General features: G+C 34.0%; 1 protein-coding gene across 1 annotated transcript in view; it reads left to right on the top strand.

The window, feature by feature from the left end:
- The window catches only part of COPS2 (COP9 signalosome subunit 2), a 41910-nt gene that overhangs the window by 16312 nt on the left and 5915 nt on the right, over positions 1-19683 (top strand). Inside the window, 9 exon segments of the mRNA XM_006895300.1 lie at positions 1259-1372; positions 1542-1619; positions 8817-8942; positions 11537-11626; positions 11764-11841; positions 13877-14051; positions 14557-14735; positions 14854-14906; positions 17920-18017. Of these exon segments, the coding sequence (XP_006895362.1) occupies positions 1259-1372; positions 1542-1619; positions 8817-8942; positions 11537-11626; positions 11764-11841; positions 13877-14051; positions 14557-14735; positions 14854-14906; positions 17920-18017 (991 nt within the window).

Raw genomic sequence — 19683 nt, 5'->3', positions numbered from 1 at the left:
GTTCTGGTGGTAGTTCTCCGGTCTGCACCGCAGAGCTTCCTGTCTTAACGCTAGGAAATAATTAGCCTCTAGAGGGCGCCTATTGTAAAGCCACTATTGTCAGTTTGTCCTGTTAGCTAGATAAAACTTGCTTTATGCTGATATTAAACAACTCCCTCCTACACTTCGTAGGGGAAAAAAAAAATTAATCTTCTATTAGTGTTTTTTAGCTTTCTACTACTTAACTATACCAGTGTACCTTTATGTCTCTGCTTTTGAGACTAACATAATTTCCATAAATACCTCTATGAAAAAATTACTGTGTGTGGACTTAGAAATATGAATGTAATATTATTCTTGTCTTTCTGTGTTTACTTGGGCTATTTTTCATTTGTAACTAGACCTAAACTTACCCTTTACAATGACGAATTTTTCTTTTGCATCTCCTAAAAATTTAAATAAGTTTTTAAAATCTCTGTGTGTTTTTTAATCCTCATTATTAGATTTAGTATCTTGGAACTATTTTAAACTAATTTACATAGGGCTCCACAGAATAGTTGTTTGATTCCTTATTTACCTTTTGCATTATTGTTCCAATAATGTTTCTCCCGGTTAGAATTTACATGAATCTCATAATCCCTCTTGTTTTACTTATTTTCATCTGATATAAAGCTGATAATCTGTATTAATTTAACAGTTTAGTAATGTGAAGTACAGGTAAGCCAGAGCGTAGAGTTATTATATTTTCTGCAAAAAAATATGCATATTAGAGTTTTTAAAAATACAAAAGTCCCTGCTATGTGATTCTTCACATTATATCTGAACATCTTATTTGGGGGAAAATACTATCTTTTTAGCAGTAAATGATTGTATCATATGTTGATTGTATTCCCAGGTATACAGAGCATGTTAGAATAATGAAATTTGACTTAGCAACTAGAGAAAAAGAAATTACAGGACTAAAGAGGGATAATTATTACAAAGACAAATGTTTAATAAATATGTAAAGATGAATACAATAACCAAAAAAATATTAACCACACAGAATTATTAGCCAACATGAGGTTTTTGCATTTTCCTTTTGTGTTGAATTACAGAAACTCTTGCTTTAATCTGAAAAATTCTTTTACTACCCACTTGTTTATTTTTCCTATACATTTAAGATTGTTTTGGATAAATACATAGTTTTTTCATTTTTAAAATTGTCACTTTTTACAGTGTGAGTTGTAGATGTTTTGTGGATTTTTTTTCTTCATTATAATTTCTTTTCTATACACAGGAATACTCTGAAGATAGTAACTCCGAACCAAATGTGGACTTGGAAAATCAGTACTATAATTCCAAAGCATTAAAAGAAGATGACCCAAAAGCAGCCTTAAGCAGTTTCCAAAAGGTTCTTGTTCGTTTCTCCTGTTAATTCTGTGTCTTAAAGTTTATCTTTCTAATAATGTCATCGATAAATCCCTAGTGGTTTTACCCCAGGTGTTTTGTATGATGTAAAATTCATTTAAGAACTAAAAAAAAAAATTCATTTAAGAACTAAAAATGTCTCCTCCTTTTAGGTTTTGGAACTTGAAGGTGAAAAAGGAGAATGGGGATTTAAAGCACTGAAACAAATGATTAAGATTAACTTCAAGTTGGTAAGATTTTTTTTTTCCAAGAACTAAGTTGAGTAGGTAAAAAAACCTCAAGGCAGCAAATATTACCACAGCTACGTCTCAAATAGTTCTATGCACATTTTCCTATATTTAGCATGTTTTGTGGTTTTAACTATCTTGAGTCAATTAGGAAGAAAATCTGCATAAAATACAAAAATTTCTGTTTAAGAAAACCTGTCCTTGTAAATACAAAGACATTGTTTAGCTGTATTATTTATAAAGTGGCCTTTCCACCATATTCTTTTTTTTTTTATTTAGTTTGTTTATTTTTCATTTCAATGAACATCTACAGAGATTTTGGAATTCCATTCATTCATTGTTGCACCCTTCTCCCCGCACCCCCCCCTCCCCTCTCCCCCCCCCACCATATTCTTTCAGTGTTTAAAGTTTTAAAATATTTGTTATTTAGAAAAGTTCCTCTTCCTCTGGCTTAAGCCAAAAAAATCTGGTTTTACTCTTGATTCTTCTCTTTGTCTCTCACCCACAAATAATTTTTTGGCAAATCCAGGTGGCTTTATATATCTTCAAAATATATCCAATATCTGGCTGCTTCTAACCATTTCTACTTCTGCTACTCTGGTCTAAGCCAACATCATCTCTGACCTGGATTATTGCAATAGACCCATAACTGATCTAACTTCCATTCTTGCCCTGCTGCAGTCTGTTCTTCACAAGCAGCAGAGTGATCTTTTTAACATGTAAGTCAATTTACATCCTTTTGCTCAAAATCTTCAAATGGTTTCTATCCTCCTCAATAAAATTCAGAGTCCCTATCAGAGTCTATAAGGCCCTATGAAAGCTCAGTCTTTGCTACCTTTTTGATCTTGTTTTCTGTGCTTTTTCTTACTGGCTTACATTTGGCTGTTTCCTCTGCCTAATTGCTTATCCCCCAGATAGCTGATTCTTTTCCTCCCTTGATTCAAGTATCTGTTGCTAGATCTCCAGATATCAGAATGACCTCCCCCTGACCACTCTTTCAGAAATAATAATCTTCCCATCACTTACTTTCTCCTTGCCCTGCTGTTTTTCTTCTTTGTCTATATCACCACTTGCTCTTTTTACTTCTGTTTGTTGTTTCACAGTACTTATCTCACAGTAGACTGTAAGCTCCCTGAAAGGAGGACTTTTTTGGCTTCACTTCTAGAACCTATTATGGTAGTAGGGACTCACTTAGTATTCTGATATTTTGCTGAATGAAACTGAAATTGTCATAATACTGTACACTCAAAATGTCCATCATTAATATGCTTAGATTGGTCAAACATAATTCAAGAGTACTAGGTAAAAGTGGACAGAAAAAGAAACAGATGAAAGAAAGAACAGATGCAGAGAAGAGTCTTAGATCACTAAGGGGAAAGGAACTATGAGAAGAAAAATAAAGTAGTGCTCAGATTAGGAGAAGTAAGTTCTTCAGATGGTACAGGAGCAATGGCAAATGGAAGGATAGCTGATGCCCTGTTTCTATAATTGCCTGGTCTCTTACTTTTCCCAATTAATATCTGCATTCTATCTATCTGAAATTTGAACTCTCTGAATTAATTAGCATGTTTGTCTGGTCAACTTCCACTAATCTTGCTTTGACCAGTCCCTGGAGACAGACATCATAGTTGGTAGAGGGTCAGCAAAATAGAGAAGATACTCAACAAGATGGAGTGACAGTACATGAAGAGTGGGCTAAGCACAGCATGAATTGTGAGCATGGTGCAGACCATTCAGGGTTTCGTTCCATTGTACTGAGTATCACTGAGTCAAAACTGACTGAGCGGCACCCAGCAACAGCAGCAGTCTTTTGTTATTTGATGTAATGGAACTCTTGTATCCACTCCCACACTTTAATGAAAGAGGTTCCCATCATGTCTAGCAAAATGACCCATAGAATGTTTTGACTGATTTCTTCTTCTCAAATATCAGAACTATCAAAACATACAGTGTTATTAAGTATGTATTATGTTTATCTCTAAGGAAATAAACTATATGTACTTTTTTTTTAGTTTATTCTACTTTTATAGCCTCCCTTTTCTACCCAAAGCTTCTGTGCTTGCTTTCCAATTGTTTATAAGATTTCTAAATGCAGATGTATATTATATTTAAATTAGAAATTTAAAGGGCTGTGGCACTATAATCAAGTATATCTCAAGAAACAGATATGATTATATAATCTTAGTGGTTGAATGCTTAACTGTTTTAAGAATCTGTAGTTTGCAGTAATACTTAGTCCTTTACAGAAATCTACTTAACATATTTTTGTATTTGAATGCATTTCAATAATATTTAAGACTTGAATTGCCATTTTACCCAGAGCAGAAATGAGAAAGAAAAGTTTTTTGGTAGTCTGCTTACTTTATCTCCTTTTTGTTTACTGTTGTAGCATCTGTGAATAAAGGTAATTTCGGCTTCTCTTCTTGACCGTACTTCCCTCTTCTTGTTTTTTAGTTGGGTTCAAAGTAGAACTCCTAGTGAACACATAGAACTGTGGTTTTTGACAGTGTAAATTTGGTTTGGTGGGAACGGTTCAGTATGCTCACTACTACAGATAAAGCCCAATAATGATCACCTAGCTTCCCCTCAATCTTCAGTTATAGTAACATCATTTATTAGCCTAGCTTTAAATTTCTAAAATTAAATGCATAAAGAAATTACATAAACCCTATAACTTTTGGTTAAAATCCCAGTTCAGTACTAAGGTAAAATCTCAAAAGTCCATGTAGTTGTATATCCATAATGATCCTACCACAAGATGTACTTTGTCACTTGGATCTTGGATTTTCCAATTTACTGATAAGGTGCTGCCTCCTCTACCTCAATCTCCTAAGTTTACAAGCTTATACACAGAAGTAGTTTTTAATACATATACTTTTATGAATTATAAAAAATTTAGGGAATGTCTAAAAGGACACACGGAAGCAAGAACCACCAGGAGGGAGTAAGAGGAGTGCTGTTACTATGTGGGGTTGTAGTTAATGTTGTAAAACAGTGGTTGAATGAGGAATCAGCTCTGTACACTTTCACTTAACACACAATTAAAAGTATAAAAGTAAAATGAGAAGCCACTGTAAAAACGAAACATAAGTAGTATAGAACCCCCCAAAAATGGGAGATTAAAGTGCAACAGTGAATGACTGGAAGCCAACCCTAAGTCTCTGTAAACTTCTATTAAAATTAATTTTTTTAAAAATGGGATATTAAGGAGCTCTGGTGGCCTCGTGGCAAGAAGTTGTGCTTCAATCCCGAAGGCTCACAGTTCAGATCGACCAGTTGTTCCACTGGAGAAGGAGGTGCAATCTCCTGTGCCAGTCGGATCAGATTTGATAGCACACAAGGAAAAAAAAAAATAAAGTGAACTGCAACAGGTAGGGAAGAAAATGCACAACAATACATGAATATCCAGTTTTTCTGTAAATGTTCATTAAAATAACAATTTTTTAAAAAATGGGATATTAAGAGCAATTGGAGATTATGAAAACTGTGGATGCACAGTCTTGAAGTTAAACACACGAAGTAGAGAACTCATAGTGACTGTATGAACAAAAGACCTCTAGTAGTGTTTTATTATTTCAGGAATATATTTCCTGGAATAATAATGAATAATAAAAATAATCCTGTAAGAGATGTTGTTTGGTGCTGGGAGTTGACTACAACTCATAGTGATGCTGTGAACAAAGGATCAGAGCTCTGCCATACCTGTTCCATCCCCATAACTTAATATACTGGAGCCCATTGTTAGTCACTGTCAGACCATCTCGTTGAGGGGCTTCCTTCTTCCTTTGACCCTCCACCTTGCCCAACATGATGTCATTTTCCCAGGACTTGCTTCAAAGTATGTGAGACCAGATGATACACCAAAGAATATCCAAAGGACACACCCAAAGTATGTGAAATGAAGCTTTGTTGTCCTTGCCTCTAGCAAATACTCTGGCTGTACTTTCTCCAAGACTTATTTGTATTTTTGGTGGTCCATGGGATGTTCAGCACTCCTGTGCAAATCTGCAACTCAAAGACATGAGTTATGTCATATCTCAAGAATAAATATGATGCAGTGACTACACTGACCAAAGACCAGCTGGTTGTGAGATGATGTCAAGGACATCATACAGTAAGAAAGTAAAAAGTCGTTTATTTATAGATAGATAGAATATAAAAATAGACTGTGGAGCTTGCTCTTAAACATTCAGTAGCTAAAGCAAAAGAAATAAATGAAGTATAAAATCCAAACAGAAAATTTCAAAGGACAGCTCAAAAAAGATAAAATATTGTAAGAAGATCTGTGAAAACTTGGAATTAAAAAACCTATAGGGAAGCATGTCTTCAGCCTTTCTCAAGCTGAAAGAACTGACAAAAAAAAAGTAATCCTCAAGTTGCTATATGTGTAGACAATAAATTAATTACACAGGTATCAAGAAGATGGAAAGAATATGAATGTGGTACCACACTGATGGTACTCATAAAGAATTGGTTGTTGAACCATTTCAGAAGGTAGCATATGATTAGGAACCGGTGATAAAATCTGAGAAGCTAGATTGTGAAGAATGTGGCATCAGGATTGGAATAAGCATTAGTAACCTGCAGCTGCAAGTAATGTAACCTTGCTTTCTGAAAGCAAAGAGGACCAACTTAAGACATGATGAAACTCAAAGGCTATGACTTTGAATATGGATTGTACATCTTTATGTGAAGAAAACTGATTTTCACTACTGGACCAATAAGCATCATCATAAAAGATTGATATTGTCAAGAATTTAATTGTATTTGCATCCACAATCAGCTGCTGCCGTATAATCAGTAGTTAAGAACTGACTTTTTTTTTTCCCGTCAGCCTTACAAAAACAAGAGCAGGACAATGAATAAAGAAGAATTGATTTTTTTGTTTTGTTTTGTTTTATTGGTGAAGAATATTGACTATACCATGGATTGCCAAGTGTATAAACAAATCTATCTTGGAACACCACTCCTTAAATGCAAGGATGCCTCTAAGCATCCTTATATCACAAATACTTTGGACACATTAACAGAAGAGACCAGTCCCTGGAGAAGGACATTTTGCTTAGTTGGGGACTAGTGAAAGTAAGAACCCTCAGTGAGGTGCACTGGCCCAGTGGCTGCAACAGTAGTTGCAAATACAGCAGTGATTGTGAGAATTGTGCAGGATTGGACATAATTTCATTCTTTTGTGTATGAGGTACAAAACCTACTTGGGTAAGAACCAACTTGATGACACCTAAAAACATAGAGTAGTACCTTAGGTGGGAACCATTTCTTGACAATAGGATGAGTACCTGCTCCTGAGAAGATGCTTCTACTTCAAATTTTTATGTTTAACGGCCATGCTAAAGAGAAAAGATGCTGGAGATTTCCCAGAATAAAAAGGGTAAATCTGTGTATTTAGTTCTTAAGGCATTTGAAAAGTTAGACTTTATATTAATATTTATTACTTTTAATTTTATGTACTTTGTCCTGTTTAGTTTAGTCAGTGTGTTATGGCCTTAAGAGTATCGGATAGACTTTCTTGTTTTTCTTACTCACTGCCGTTAGGTCAGTTCCAATTCGTAGCACTCCTCCATTGGGTTTCTGAGACTACCCATCCTTTCCTGTGGGCTGCTGGTAGATTTGAACTATCAGAGATGTGTGGTTAGCAACATGCTACAATTAATGCCAACAAGCGCCTTAGAATTTGTAGACTTTTTTAAGACTGCAAAAGTTGAGTTCATACATCTGTCTGAATAATCTGGTCATTTTAAATTTATCATAAAAAATGTATTTGTGCTCCTGTTGTGTATTTCTTTCCATGGATTGAAGCTCAGCATTAAGAAAACAAAGATTTCTTACCACTGGGCCAATTGGCAGCATCATAATGGATGGTGAAGAGATTAAGATTGTTAAGTTTTAGATTGCTTAGCTCCACAATCAGTACTCTTGGTACCAGCAGCCAGAAACTCAAGAGACGAATTACATTGGGAAAGTCAGCTGTCAGGGATCTCGCCAGAGTACTGAAGAGCAATGTCAGGCTGGAGACTAAGGTGCGCCAGAGAGCTGGACAGTGACTAGGAATGAATAGAAAAATAATTGATGCCTTTGAACTGTGGTACTGGAGAAGAGCGTTAAATATACCATGGACTGCTAGGAAAACAAACAGGTTTGTTCTGGAGAGGGTGAAACTGGGCTGCTCCTTGAGGCATTGATTCCGAAGCTTTGTCTGACATAAGGAGGGACCAGAGCAGTCATGTTTGGGAGGCTGTCATGAGAGGGACATCATGTTTGGGAGGATAGAGGGACAGCACAAGAGAGGAAGACCCTTGATAAAATGAATCGATTATTTAGTGATTAGGGTAATGGGAGTTGGCATATCAGAAGCAGTGAAGTTGGCACACGATGGAGCAGGGTTTAGGGCTCTTGTACATAGGGTAGTTCTTGAGTTGCAAGCCTCTCGATGGCACATAACAACAACATAAGTTTTAATTTTTCAGTTATGTAAGAGGATGGTCATGTGTCACTTAATGCCCATGTTATTTTCAGGAAATGTGATGTTGCATAATTTGAGCATTTTGTGGCCTTCATATTTTATAAACTGAAATATGAATATCCCTTGACTACTAATGTATTCCACCCCTAAATCAACTATCTTTAAGTTTCATAATGTGCATAAGTAGTTCATATCAGTTCATAAAATGTTTGTATTAATAAATAGAAGATAATACGTGTTCTGGTGGCCTAGTGGTAAGAGACTGTGTTGCTACCTCCAAGATGCATGAGTTGAATGAATGCACCACCTGCTTTGCAAGAGAAGGATGAGCAGTCTCTTCCCATGCCTTTTACTGCCTCGGGAAACCCATTGGAAGGTTAACTGTGAGTTAGTTCTGACTTGAATGGCATACAGACAAAACAACATGCTTAAAAACATTAAAGAAATCTTTTCAAGTATGTAAAAATGTCTTTAACATCATACAGTAATAATATTTTGATGACTATCACAAGGTAGAACCTATTTGTAGTTATGGCAAATTTTTCCTGTAATAGGCTTTATTAAAGTTGGGGCCACAGAGGTACATGTGGTCAAATGCTGCCTGAGCAGATACTATGTGGTGTATGACTCTATATACTATAATACTTATGTATGTATTTTACTACATAAATGGGTGTAATAGTGCATTTCTTATAACATTCTAATTTTTTTTTTCCTCCTAGACAAACTTTCCAGAAATGATGAACAGGTATAAACAACTATTGACCTATATTCGGAGTGCAGTTACAAGAAATTATTCTGAAAAATCCATTAATTCTATTCTTGATTATATTTCCACTTCTAAACAGGTTAGATTCATTTCTCTCTTGTTGTTTATCAGTGAGTTTATTATTTATATTGAAGGCTTTGAAAGAGTTTTTCTTTTTAGGGAAGGGAGTGAATTGAGGGGAGGGGGTGGGTAGGGAGAAAAGTGCAACAATGAATGACTGGAAACCCTAAGTCTTTGTAAACTTTCATTAAAATTAATTTTAAAAAATAAAACCTTACTGGTTGTATTTCTGTATTTACTGTGAAAAAAACCAACAAACTAACAAACCAAAGGCCTAGAGGTTCATTGTGTTTTTAAAAATATTTCCTCTTAAGGGAGCTCTGGTAGCCTAGTGGCAAGATGCTCTGCTGGAGAAGGAGGGACAATCTCCTCCTGTACCAATCAGATCTGATTTGACAGTACATGCACAAAAATTAATAAAATAATTTTTTAAAAAAATTTCTATTGTTTTACTGTTGATTATGTAATACTTAAAAGCAATAACTCCAGGTAGTGTCTTTAAATAATATCTATAGGTACTGAAATAACCTGCAAACAATTTTAGCAGGCTTGTATTCTATTTTTAACTACTATTGTCACAGTTAACTTTTAATCAACTCCATCATCTTTTTAGCAATAGATCCTGAGCATTTAAAATACTTAAGCACTTTTAATCAAGTTATTTGTCCATAAATATGATTAGATATATATATAGCTTTAAGGCCAAGAATTTCTAGTTACCACTTAGAAACCAAACAGAACCTCCTGTCATTGAATTTGTTCCCACTTACCTTCCATTGGGTTTCTGAGACTATAATTTTATTTTTTAAATACTGGTTTATTTACAAAGTTCATATACCGTGTTTGTCACACCAGATCTTTCCCCTTTCCTTCTTTCCCCCCTCCCTCCACCCAACAAATTATACACCCCGATGTTTAACCAACCTCCAGCCCCCTGCCCATCCTCTCTCTTCTACCCCTACCCTGATGCTCATACTCATTCTACAGTAATGGTTTTATACAGTATTTATCCTTATGGAACTGAGTTAATTCACTCAGCAGATTATTCCCCAGTTCATCTCAAGTTAGATAGTGATTTACAAAACCATTGCTCCGGCATGCTGTATTCCATTGTGTGAACATACCATAGTTTCTCAATCCATTCAATTGTGGTTGGATATTTGGGCTGCTTCCCTGTTCTTGTAATGGTGAATAACACTTATGTGAACATTGGTTTATCTTAATGAGATCAGACTGCCACCTTTTTCTCCTGGTGGATTCACACTACTATCCTTTAAGTTAGTAATAACAACATAACTCACTCCAGTACCAGGGTTCTTTACTCATTCAGGTACTCGATAAATGTTTCTGGAAAGAATGGATAAGTAGATGAATGGTTGACCATAGAAAGAATTAGTTTGAAAGATTGCCACTGAAATGGATAATGCTTCCATTCTTCTGGATTTGTATAAGTATTAAGTATTCTCTGTATCATTTAGTATTTTGTGAACATTTAGTACTTTTTAGACTTCTAAAAACAAGATAATATTGTCAGCCTCTTTATATTCTAATATCATTTTAGTCATTAAAGAGTTTATATTATATATATAGAGAGAGAGAGATCAAGAAAGGTAAATTTATATGTTCTTTTAAAACACTAAGTTGTATATCATGGAAGCTTTTTTAAAAAAATACAAGATGTGCTATACATGTCATGAAAACACATTCTTGGTGTACTATTTATAAATGTTTTTGGGGAAGAAAAGGTAAGTTACTTTAAAATTTAAGGATTGCTGCTTCTACCAGTTATTTTGTGTCAGCTTTTTACTTTTTGAAAATAAGAATAGATAATGAGTGGGTATCACAGGACTTGGTCACTGTGTCATGTCATCATCAGCCTTCAACAAATAAGCAGCTTTTTCCTGGAAATGTCAAACTTTCTTGCTGTCAGAGATTTATGGAATATGATAGTCAAGCAAGACTAGAGCCAGAGTTTAGAGTCTAGGAATAGTCATATAATGAAAAACAGGTAATTGATTTCCATGAAAAAATATCATTCAGATTGGCAAACTGATAGTGATATAGTTTAAATTGTACTCTACTTCCCGTTTGCTAAACGTCAGAGTTTTACTAGCACCTTTAAAGTTTCATGGCAAAATTAACTGATTAGTTATATTTGTGGAAGAATTTTGAGGAAAGGAACTAATCCCTTTTCTGTTTTTAGCAGTTTGCTTAGGATTTTCCACATCTATTGAATCAAGGCTGAATGAATAAACACTGTTAATGACAGACAACTACTTTTCATACAAATGAAAGCAATATATATAACAAAAACAAGATATATAACAAATTATAACGGTGGTCTTAGAATTTATATAGTCCTATGATTTGTATTTCTTGAGTTTATTTTTAAAATTAAAAAACAGATATGGAAAAAAGATATGGGCTCTTCTCTTGTAAACTGAGTCTTTTGTTAATTTTGTGGGCTGTAGAAGAGATTCAGTAAGACATTAGATAGTGTATCGTATATGTGTATTAAAGTTCAAAGATGCACTTTTAGTTTGCTCAAATTAACTTCATTAACAGGTACAAATTTGCTGTTTACAATTATAGAATTCTGATTTTTTATGTCAGATGGATTTACTGCAGGAATTCTATGAAACAACTCTGGAAGCTTTGAAAGATGCTAAGAATGATAGACTGTGGTTTAAGACAAACACAAAGGTAACAATTCCAGTTGCTTACTCTTTTTTTTTTCTTTGAAAGAATGAGTAGGAGTTTTTTAATAAAATAAACTCCTAAAAGATGTACACCTTCTCTTTTTAAAGTCTCTTGAGTTTAATGAGTTTACTTTTTTACAGCTTGGCAAATTATATTTAGAACGTGAGGAATATGGAAAACTTCAGAAAATTTTACGACAGTTACATCAGTCCTGCCAGGTAGCATTCCTTTATTTTTTTCTTATTTTTTCCCTAATAAAGAAATAGTTGTATTGGAAATGCTACTTAGGAGTGTTTTTGTTCAGACATCATTCCAAAAACATGTTTTAAATTAAGAATGCTAATTTTTCTGAGTGTTTTCTTCCTGTTTTAATTCTAATTTGACTCTTTATCCATTGTGAAATGAACAGGTACCAATAATCCAGTTCTTAGCACGTAGGGAGTATAAGCCGTTCATAGTTCGTTTTAGGCCCTATAAAAATCTGGCAAGGATATTTACATGTTTAGGATGAAGTGATGTTCTCTATAATTTGTAATAAGTGATTCCTCTAGCAATACTGTACTATGGATTTGTTCTGTGTTTGTTCATGACTTTCAAACACTTAAAATGTCACTGGTGTGGCAGAAAACTGAGTTTTAAATTTAAGTAATTGAAATTATATAATCAGATAGATTAGACAGCACAACTCTAATTTGATTTTTACATTTTTGTCTGAACCAAATATAAGTTATATTGGTTGAAATTGTAGTTGCAATATTATTACATATCTATACTCTTCCAGACCTGTACTACATATGTGTCATTTCTATGAATAGGGGAAAATGTTGATCAGGAAAATCATTATAATCTAATAAACTACAAATACTAATTTAATGGTTTACTTTGTAAAGCATAGCTATAAATTCTTTAATAACTACTTATTCCTTCTTATGTTTAGTGATGTAGTTGTACTCCTAACCCAGAGGTCATGCTTCTGTGGTGCTTTGAACCCACCAGCAGCTACACAGGAGAAAGATGAGCAGTCTCCTCTGCAGGGTGCAATCTCAGAAAGCTGGGGTGGGGGGCATCAGCTATGAGTTCGTTCCAACTTGATGGCAATGAGTAGTCTGAATTTATAAGCATATGGGTTCAGTTCTACTTAAAGTGGAGCTGAACGGAGGAGGGTAGTTGATTGTGAGCTTAAAGAATGTGATATACTTTCTGGAAAAGTTTAACTTGATTTGTTTAGAATATAAAATGGTAATTGATTATAAATAGCATTACAGTACCTACAATGGAAAGAATGAAATTAGGTTGCTCCTTAGAGGCAAAGATTTTGAAACTCTATCTCACTTACTTTAGTCATGTTGTCAGGAGAAAGACACCATGCCTGAAATGATAGAGGGTCATCGCAGGAGAGAAAGACCGTGGATAAGACGGGTTGACACAGTGACTGTGTCAGTGGAGTCAGGTTGTGTCAGAGATGGTGAGGTTGGTAGATTCAGAGTGGTTGTTCAAAGGGTCTCTATGAGTTGTAGTATATTGCATATAACAACATAGTACCTAGTATTTTGAAATATTTATGTTTAGATAGAGATGCGCAATAATCTGGATATAAAATTGTTTCCATATACTAAATATTACTCTGATAATGACTTGGTAATAAATTAAATCAGAAATCTTAAACACTAAATTTTGGCTGATACTTTTTTAATTTTAGCTTAAGTTCTGCAAAAGTAAATCCACTGTTCAGCAAACAGATGACAGCAGAAAATGCTTTTCAAAAGAATAAATGTTGATCTTTTTTCAATTCATAATTGTAATGATTGGGTGTTTATGCTTTTGTATGACGTGTCTATCAGCTCTTGTTACGACGTCAGCACATTACCTGTCTGACATGAAAAACATAGAAAGGAAAATTATACATATTTTTATAATCTAGAGGTCATAAAGAATTAATTGTTACTGCATTTTATACATCATCAGAATAACCTCTGCTAACTTTCCTTAGCCAGAAACTAGATGCCTTGTAAGAGTAAATTTCCTGGGGTCTAACAATTGAAATATTAGCTCATTTTTATTGGGGGTCAATAAATTTTATTGGATCAACTTAAAATACTTTCTCAGTGGAATTTTTTTTTCTCATTTCCTTTCTATTTACTTCAAATGAACTATTATAACAGAATAGTCTATAAGTTAACTCTCTGCCTGTGTGCTTGTTTAAATACAGTTGTCAGTAATGTCTGTCTTGACCATAGTTATTTGCTTTCCTAGACTGACGATGGAGAAGATGACCTGAAAAAGGGTACACAGTTATTAGAAATATATGCTTTGGAAATTCAAATGTATACAGCACAGAAAAATAACAAAAAACTTAAAGCACTCTATGAGCAGTCTCTTCATATAAAATCTGCCATCCCCCACCCACTGATCATGGGAGTCATCAGAGGCAAGTTTGGTTTGGAGAGGGCAGACGGTGAAGCAGGAAAATAGTATGGTGTCATTGCATATGAGTTAATGACTATTGAAAATAATTGATAAAGTTTTAATGTCAGTGACTTTGACTTATAAAATAGACATCAGCAAAGATCACAATAGTAACTTTATCAGCATCTGTATTCTTTAATTGCATGTAGAAAATTGTTTTTCTACTTTATCTGAGCTTAAAGATTTACAAATAACATTTTAGTCATGTTATTTTATGTTCTTACTTGAGATAAAGTGTACAAAGCAAATTTGTTTTCCATTCATAAATTTTTTTCATTTTTTAAAGATAAGCTTTTTGTTAAATGTCAGTGAAGAAACTTAATTGAAATATGTACCCTGTAACCATAACTATTCCATTATAGAATTAGAACACAGTAAACCACTAAAATAATTTTCATTTAATCTTTATAGAGTGGTCTATCTTATATTAAGTACAAAACTCTACATTTACCTTTATTTTTTTATAGAATGTGGTGGTAAAATGCACTTGCGAGAAGGTGAATTTGAAAAGGCACATACTGATTTTTTTGAAGCCTTCAAGAATTATGATGAATCTGGAAGTCCCAGACGAACCACTTGCCTAAAATATTTGGTTTTGGCAAATATGCTAATGAAATCGGGAATAAATCCATTTGACTCACAGGAGGTATGTGTATACTTTGTTAGTCAGTTTTCTCTTAAGCTTTCTTACAGAAATAAATTTATTTTTTGTACCAGTACATAGTTACTCTTTTTTTGTCTTTTTTTTTTTAAACTACATTTAGGCCAAGCCGTATAAAAATGATCCAGAAATTTTAGCAATGACAAACTTAGTAAGGTAAGATTTTATATTTTATTTGCAATACATTTCCTTTCATAAAGAGAGAATTTCTCAAAATCCAAGCAGGACTCAACATTTGCTCTTTTATATCTTGGTTTTGAAATACTGTAAAGTTTGTGAAATTTTGCTTTTTGACATTTATTTTGTTATATGTCTTAATTACAAGATTTTACAAAGTATGTGGCACTTTTGTGTGAGTGCATTAAATTCATCCATTAGCTATTTTGAAGCATTATTTCATGTTTTTGCCCTCTGCTTGTCATAATCCAAAAAAGAATTATTAATTGATCCATATAAACCAAAAATTTTCTGTATTTCAAGATTATTTGATTAACAAAATTTTTTATTATATACTTTCTCAGTGGCAAGGTGGAAATAATTTTTAAATATTTATTCTGATTTTCTTAATTAGAGGGAAAGAGGTCAAATTGATGAGAAACTCAAATGAATTGGTTGAAAATTTTAATCAAGGAAAATGTAAATAATGATAATTAATGTCTGAGAAAGTGCCCATAATAAATTTATCTGTGATTTTTTAATTTGGCTATGACTTATAAGTATTGGGGTGTTTTAAAAAGAAGACCTTAAGTATAGCTTTAAAAAGATTTTCTCTACCAGATGCTCTGCTGGAGAAGGAAGGGCAATTTCCTCCTGTACCAGTCAGATCTAATTTGGCAGTACACACACAAAAAAGAATAAAATCTTTAAAAAAATTTAAAATGTTATTCGCTAAGATCTTGAGTTGATTAGATAGAAATTGTACGTTGCCACAGTAACAAAATTTTATGTATTTTTCACTTCATTTGGGTTTGGGTATTTGGGTCCATAAACTATTACTGTTTGCTATCAAGTTGGAAACAACTCATAGCTGACCATCCAGTTGGTTGTCAGAGGCAGTAAATTGCATAGGAGGAGTTTACTCATCATTTCTCGTGCAGTGCATCTATTTTTATTCTGTTTTATTATTTATTTTTAAATTGATTTTAATTATGAGAGGAGACTTCTCCATCTTCATTTCATACTGTTTATTGCATCTACATTTGATCACATTAAAAGATGAGTTAGAAATTAATGCTATTTATAATTGTTTATAAACTTAAATTGCTAAAGAATGGTTTAGTTTAACAATATACCTTAAAGAAATACTGAGGAAAAATTTTATCCTTTATGTTAATGCTCTAGCTAATTAAATTGGATCAAATACGCTGAAATGAAATCATGGACTGAGTACCAAAACATTAAAAGTAATGGGCATGGCGCTCTGGTGGCCTAGTGGCAAGAAGCAGCACTGCAATCCCTAAGGCATGGGGTTTGAATCCACCAGATGTTCCGCTAGAGAAGGAGAGACAATCTCCTTCTGTGCCAGTCAAATCTGATTTGATGTGCCTGTCAGATCCAATTCAACAGCGCACAACAACAACAAAAAAAAAGAAAAAGTAATGGGCAGCCCATCAACAAACAGATGGATGACACTGTGATTCATTTACACAGTGGAATTCACATGGCATTGAAAAACAGTGAACTCATAAATCATTACACAGCATGAGGGAGCCTGGAGGACATTATGCTGAGTGAAATATCTTAGTCACAAAAGGACAAACACTGCATAACATCATTGTTATAAAATTGAACAGACATGGAGTTGAGGAGAGAATGGAGAAAGAGTGGATAGATAATGAACACTGCTTTAGAACAGATGAGAAGAACTGTCCAAAGAAGTTTATTATTAGACATTGTATGTATGACAATAATATGAAACAAGGGGTGCATTGTAGGGTGGACAGGGAGAGGGAGGGAGAAGAATCTACAGTAAAAAAATAAAGGTAGTAGGCATATTTATAGATATAGTGTATCTTAAAATTACTTCAGTAAAACCTTTATATTGGAACTCAGGTTTATTTTAATGAGGAATTTTGACCCAAACAAGTGGGTGCATGCAAGGGTTGTCCCATAACTTTAAGATTTAAAGAAAAAAAAAACTAAAGATATCTTAGTTAAAAATGTGTCTAACCAAAATATGTCTGTTAATGTTTTCACTAGTTGTCTTCCTACTGTAAATTACAGAAATATATTTGAGATAGGTAAGAAAATAATGCTTCCTAATTTTATCTCCCTAGTCAGTTGCCAGCAGACTAGAGGAAAGTAATTCCTGTTGAAGCTCTTGAATCTTCTGCCCCTAACATGAAGTTATATTGCGACCCAACAGATGGAAGCACAGCAGAGGGCGTGCAGAGTGGCTGATGCTATGTCTCACATATAAAGCAGACAGTGGTGCCATATCCAGAAGGTTGGCCTCTTCCTTCTCAGCACCTTTAGCAAATCCCAGTAGTGTGTTACAGAATTTATTTCAGAAGTACGTTTTATAAACGTCTGAGAACTGTGAACATAAATCAGCCCTTGGTATTCTGCAGAAGGGAATTCCCTTACTCTCTACTTTGTGTGTGCCTCATTTAGAACTAATATTCTGCCACTGATGTTTTCCACTGTTCAGCTCAGTGGAATTTTGGGGCTAGAGAAGTTTAAGCATCAAGTAATCATATTTAAAAATTTTGAGAGTTGCTGGTAACTTTCTAGAAGAGGAAAATTAGGAAGCTACGTTTTCTGAGTACCCTGTAGAGAGAATATACTGTATTGGAAGAATAAGGCCAGGCTCATCTGTTTAGCAGTATGCATGAACCTGCTTTCTTTCTTTAAGAATAATTAGGAATTAAATGCACAATTTCATTTGAAACCTCAAAGATTAAATAGTTAATCAGTTGTTCATATATCTTTTCAGAGTATTTTAATTAGCAGTATTAAGTATGGTATATAACTACAAAATTATTTATTCAATCTTTAAAATAACAAAACGTAAATAAGAAATGCATTTGCAGAAGAATGTGTATGTGCTTAACTCTGATTTCCATTCTTTCTTGCTATAAGTTAGAAAAATAATTTGGTTTTACATATGAAAATTGAGAGATAAGTTCTTTTGATTATCTGATTTGTTTTGGGTTTTTTTTTCTGTTAGTGCCTATCAGAATAATGACATCACTGAATTTGAGAAGATTCTGAAAACAAACCACAGCAACATAATGGATGATCCTTTCATAAGAGAACACATTGAAGGTATTTTTCTTTCCCATAGGCAAACAGTGCTTTTTAATGAAGCTGCATGCAAATCATCGGCTGTCTTTTATTGATTGCAAAGTACAAGATGTTTCTTGCTTTCTTTTTTTTCTAATTGAATGGTCATTATTCACATGTGAATCATAATTTTATTTATTGAGATTTTAATGAAAGTTTATAAAGAACTTGGATTTTTATTCATTCTTTGTTGCACATTTTCCTCCCTGGCGCCCCCCTCCCCCCCTTTGCTTTTTTCTTGGGGAAAAAAGTTATTTCGTTGTTATACTGTCTTCCCTGTTCACCCTTTGCTCCCAAGACCATGTTACTATGAAGCTCTTATTCTGGACTCTTGCCATGCCAATAATACCTAATCATATATTCCTTTTAAATAGTTCTCTCTCTCATCTGTTTCAATACTGTGTACATTATTTATCCCCTCTTTTCTTAGTTCCCCCTAACCCCCATGTCAGTCCCACTTTACAGCAGTGGCATTATGCAGTATTTGTCTTTTTGTCACTGAGATATTTCACTCAGCATAATGTCCTCTATGGTCACCCATTTTGTATAATATTTCTTTGTTTTTCAGTGCTGCATAATATTCCATTGTGTGAATATGCCATAACTTCTCTATCCATTCATTTGTTGATGGGCACTTGGTTTGTTTCCAGCTCTTTGCTATTGTGAACAAAGCAGCAATAAACATAGGTGGGCATATATCTGCTTGGGTGGCAGTTACTGTTTCTTTACGTTATATTACCAGGAATGGAATTATTGCTAGGTCAAATGTTATTGCTATTTGCAACTTTTTGAGAGCACCATACTGCCTTCCATAGTGGTTGCACCATTCTCCACTCCCACCAACAGTGAATAAGGGTTCGCATTTCTTTACAACCTCTGCAACATTTATTGTTTGCTGCTCTGTTAAATTTTGCTATTCTTACTGCAGTGAGATGATATCTCATAGTTGTTTTGCAAGAATGTTTCTAAATGATGTCATGAAATAAGCTATTCTTTAAAATTATGAAAGTATTTTAAATTGTCCACTTAACAGTATTTATATAATCAAGTTCATGAAAGATACCCATTTTGTTAGAGATTGTGGTTGTTTATACCATTTTATTTTAATTTTTACATTGTTGCACATTTATTGATATGTGCGTTCGAATTAATTTTTTTTAACATAAAATATAAACTTTAAAGGTGTAACGGAGTTCTGGTAGCCTAGTCTGTAGGGAACTGCAGTGTTTATATAGCAATTATAGGTACCTCGCCAGTTATTTATATCCATAGGGACTCCTACAGAGAAAGAAGCAGTTTATTCGTATGTGATTTAAAGCCTCTAAAAAACTTCCTGGGGAAGTCACCTGTGAATTGATTCCAACTCAGTGACAGTAAGTTTTGAATTAAGATATAAAAACCTATTTGCTGTGGAAAGTAAACTAACATGTTATTTTTGTTGTTGTGTTTTGTACCATTGAGTCACTTGCGACTCATAGCAACCCTATGTACAAGAGCCCTAAACACCGTTCTATCCTGTGCCAACCTCGCCGTCTTAAACACACTCATTCCCACCACTCCAGTCACAGAATCGATCCATCTCATCAAGGGTCTTCCTCTCCTGCGCCATCCCTCCACTCTCCCAAACATGATGTCCCTCTCCAAGGAC

This window comes from Elephantulus edwardii, unplaced genomic scaffold, assembly GCF_000299155.1.
Source record: "Elephantulus edwardii isolate Elephantulus edwardi_28Jun2011 unplaced genomic scaffold, EleEdw1.0 scaffold00164, whole genome shotgun sequence".
Lineage (NCBI taxonomy): Eukaryota > Metazoa > Chordata > Mammalia > Macroscelidea > Macroscelididae > Elephantulus > Elephantulus edwardii.
The sequence above is the reverse complement of the archived record's forward strand: the minus strand, read 5'-3'. Positions and strand labels throughout refer to the sequence as shown.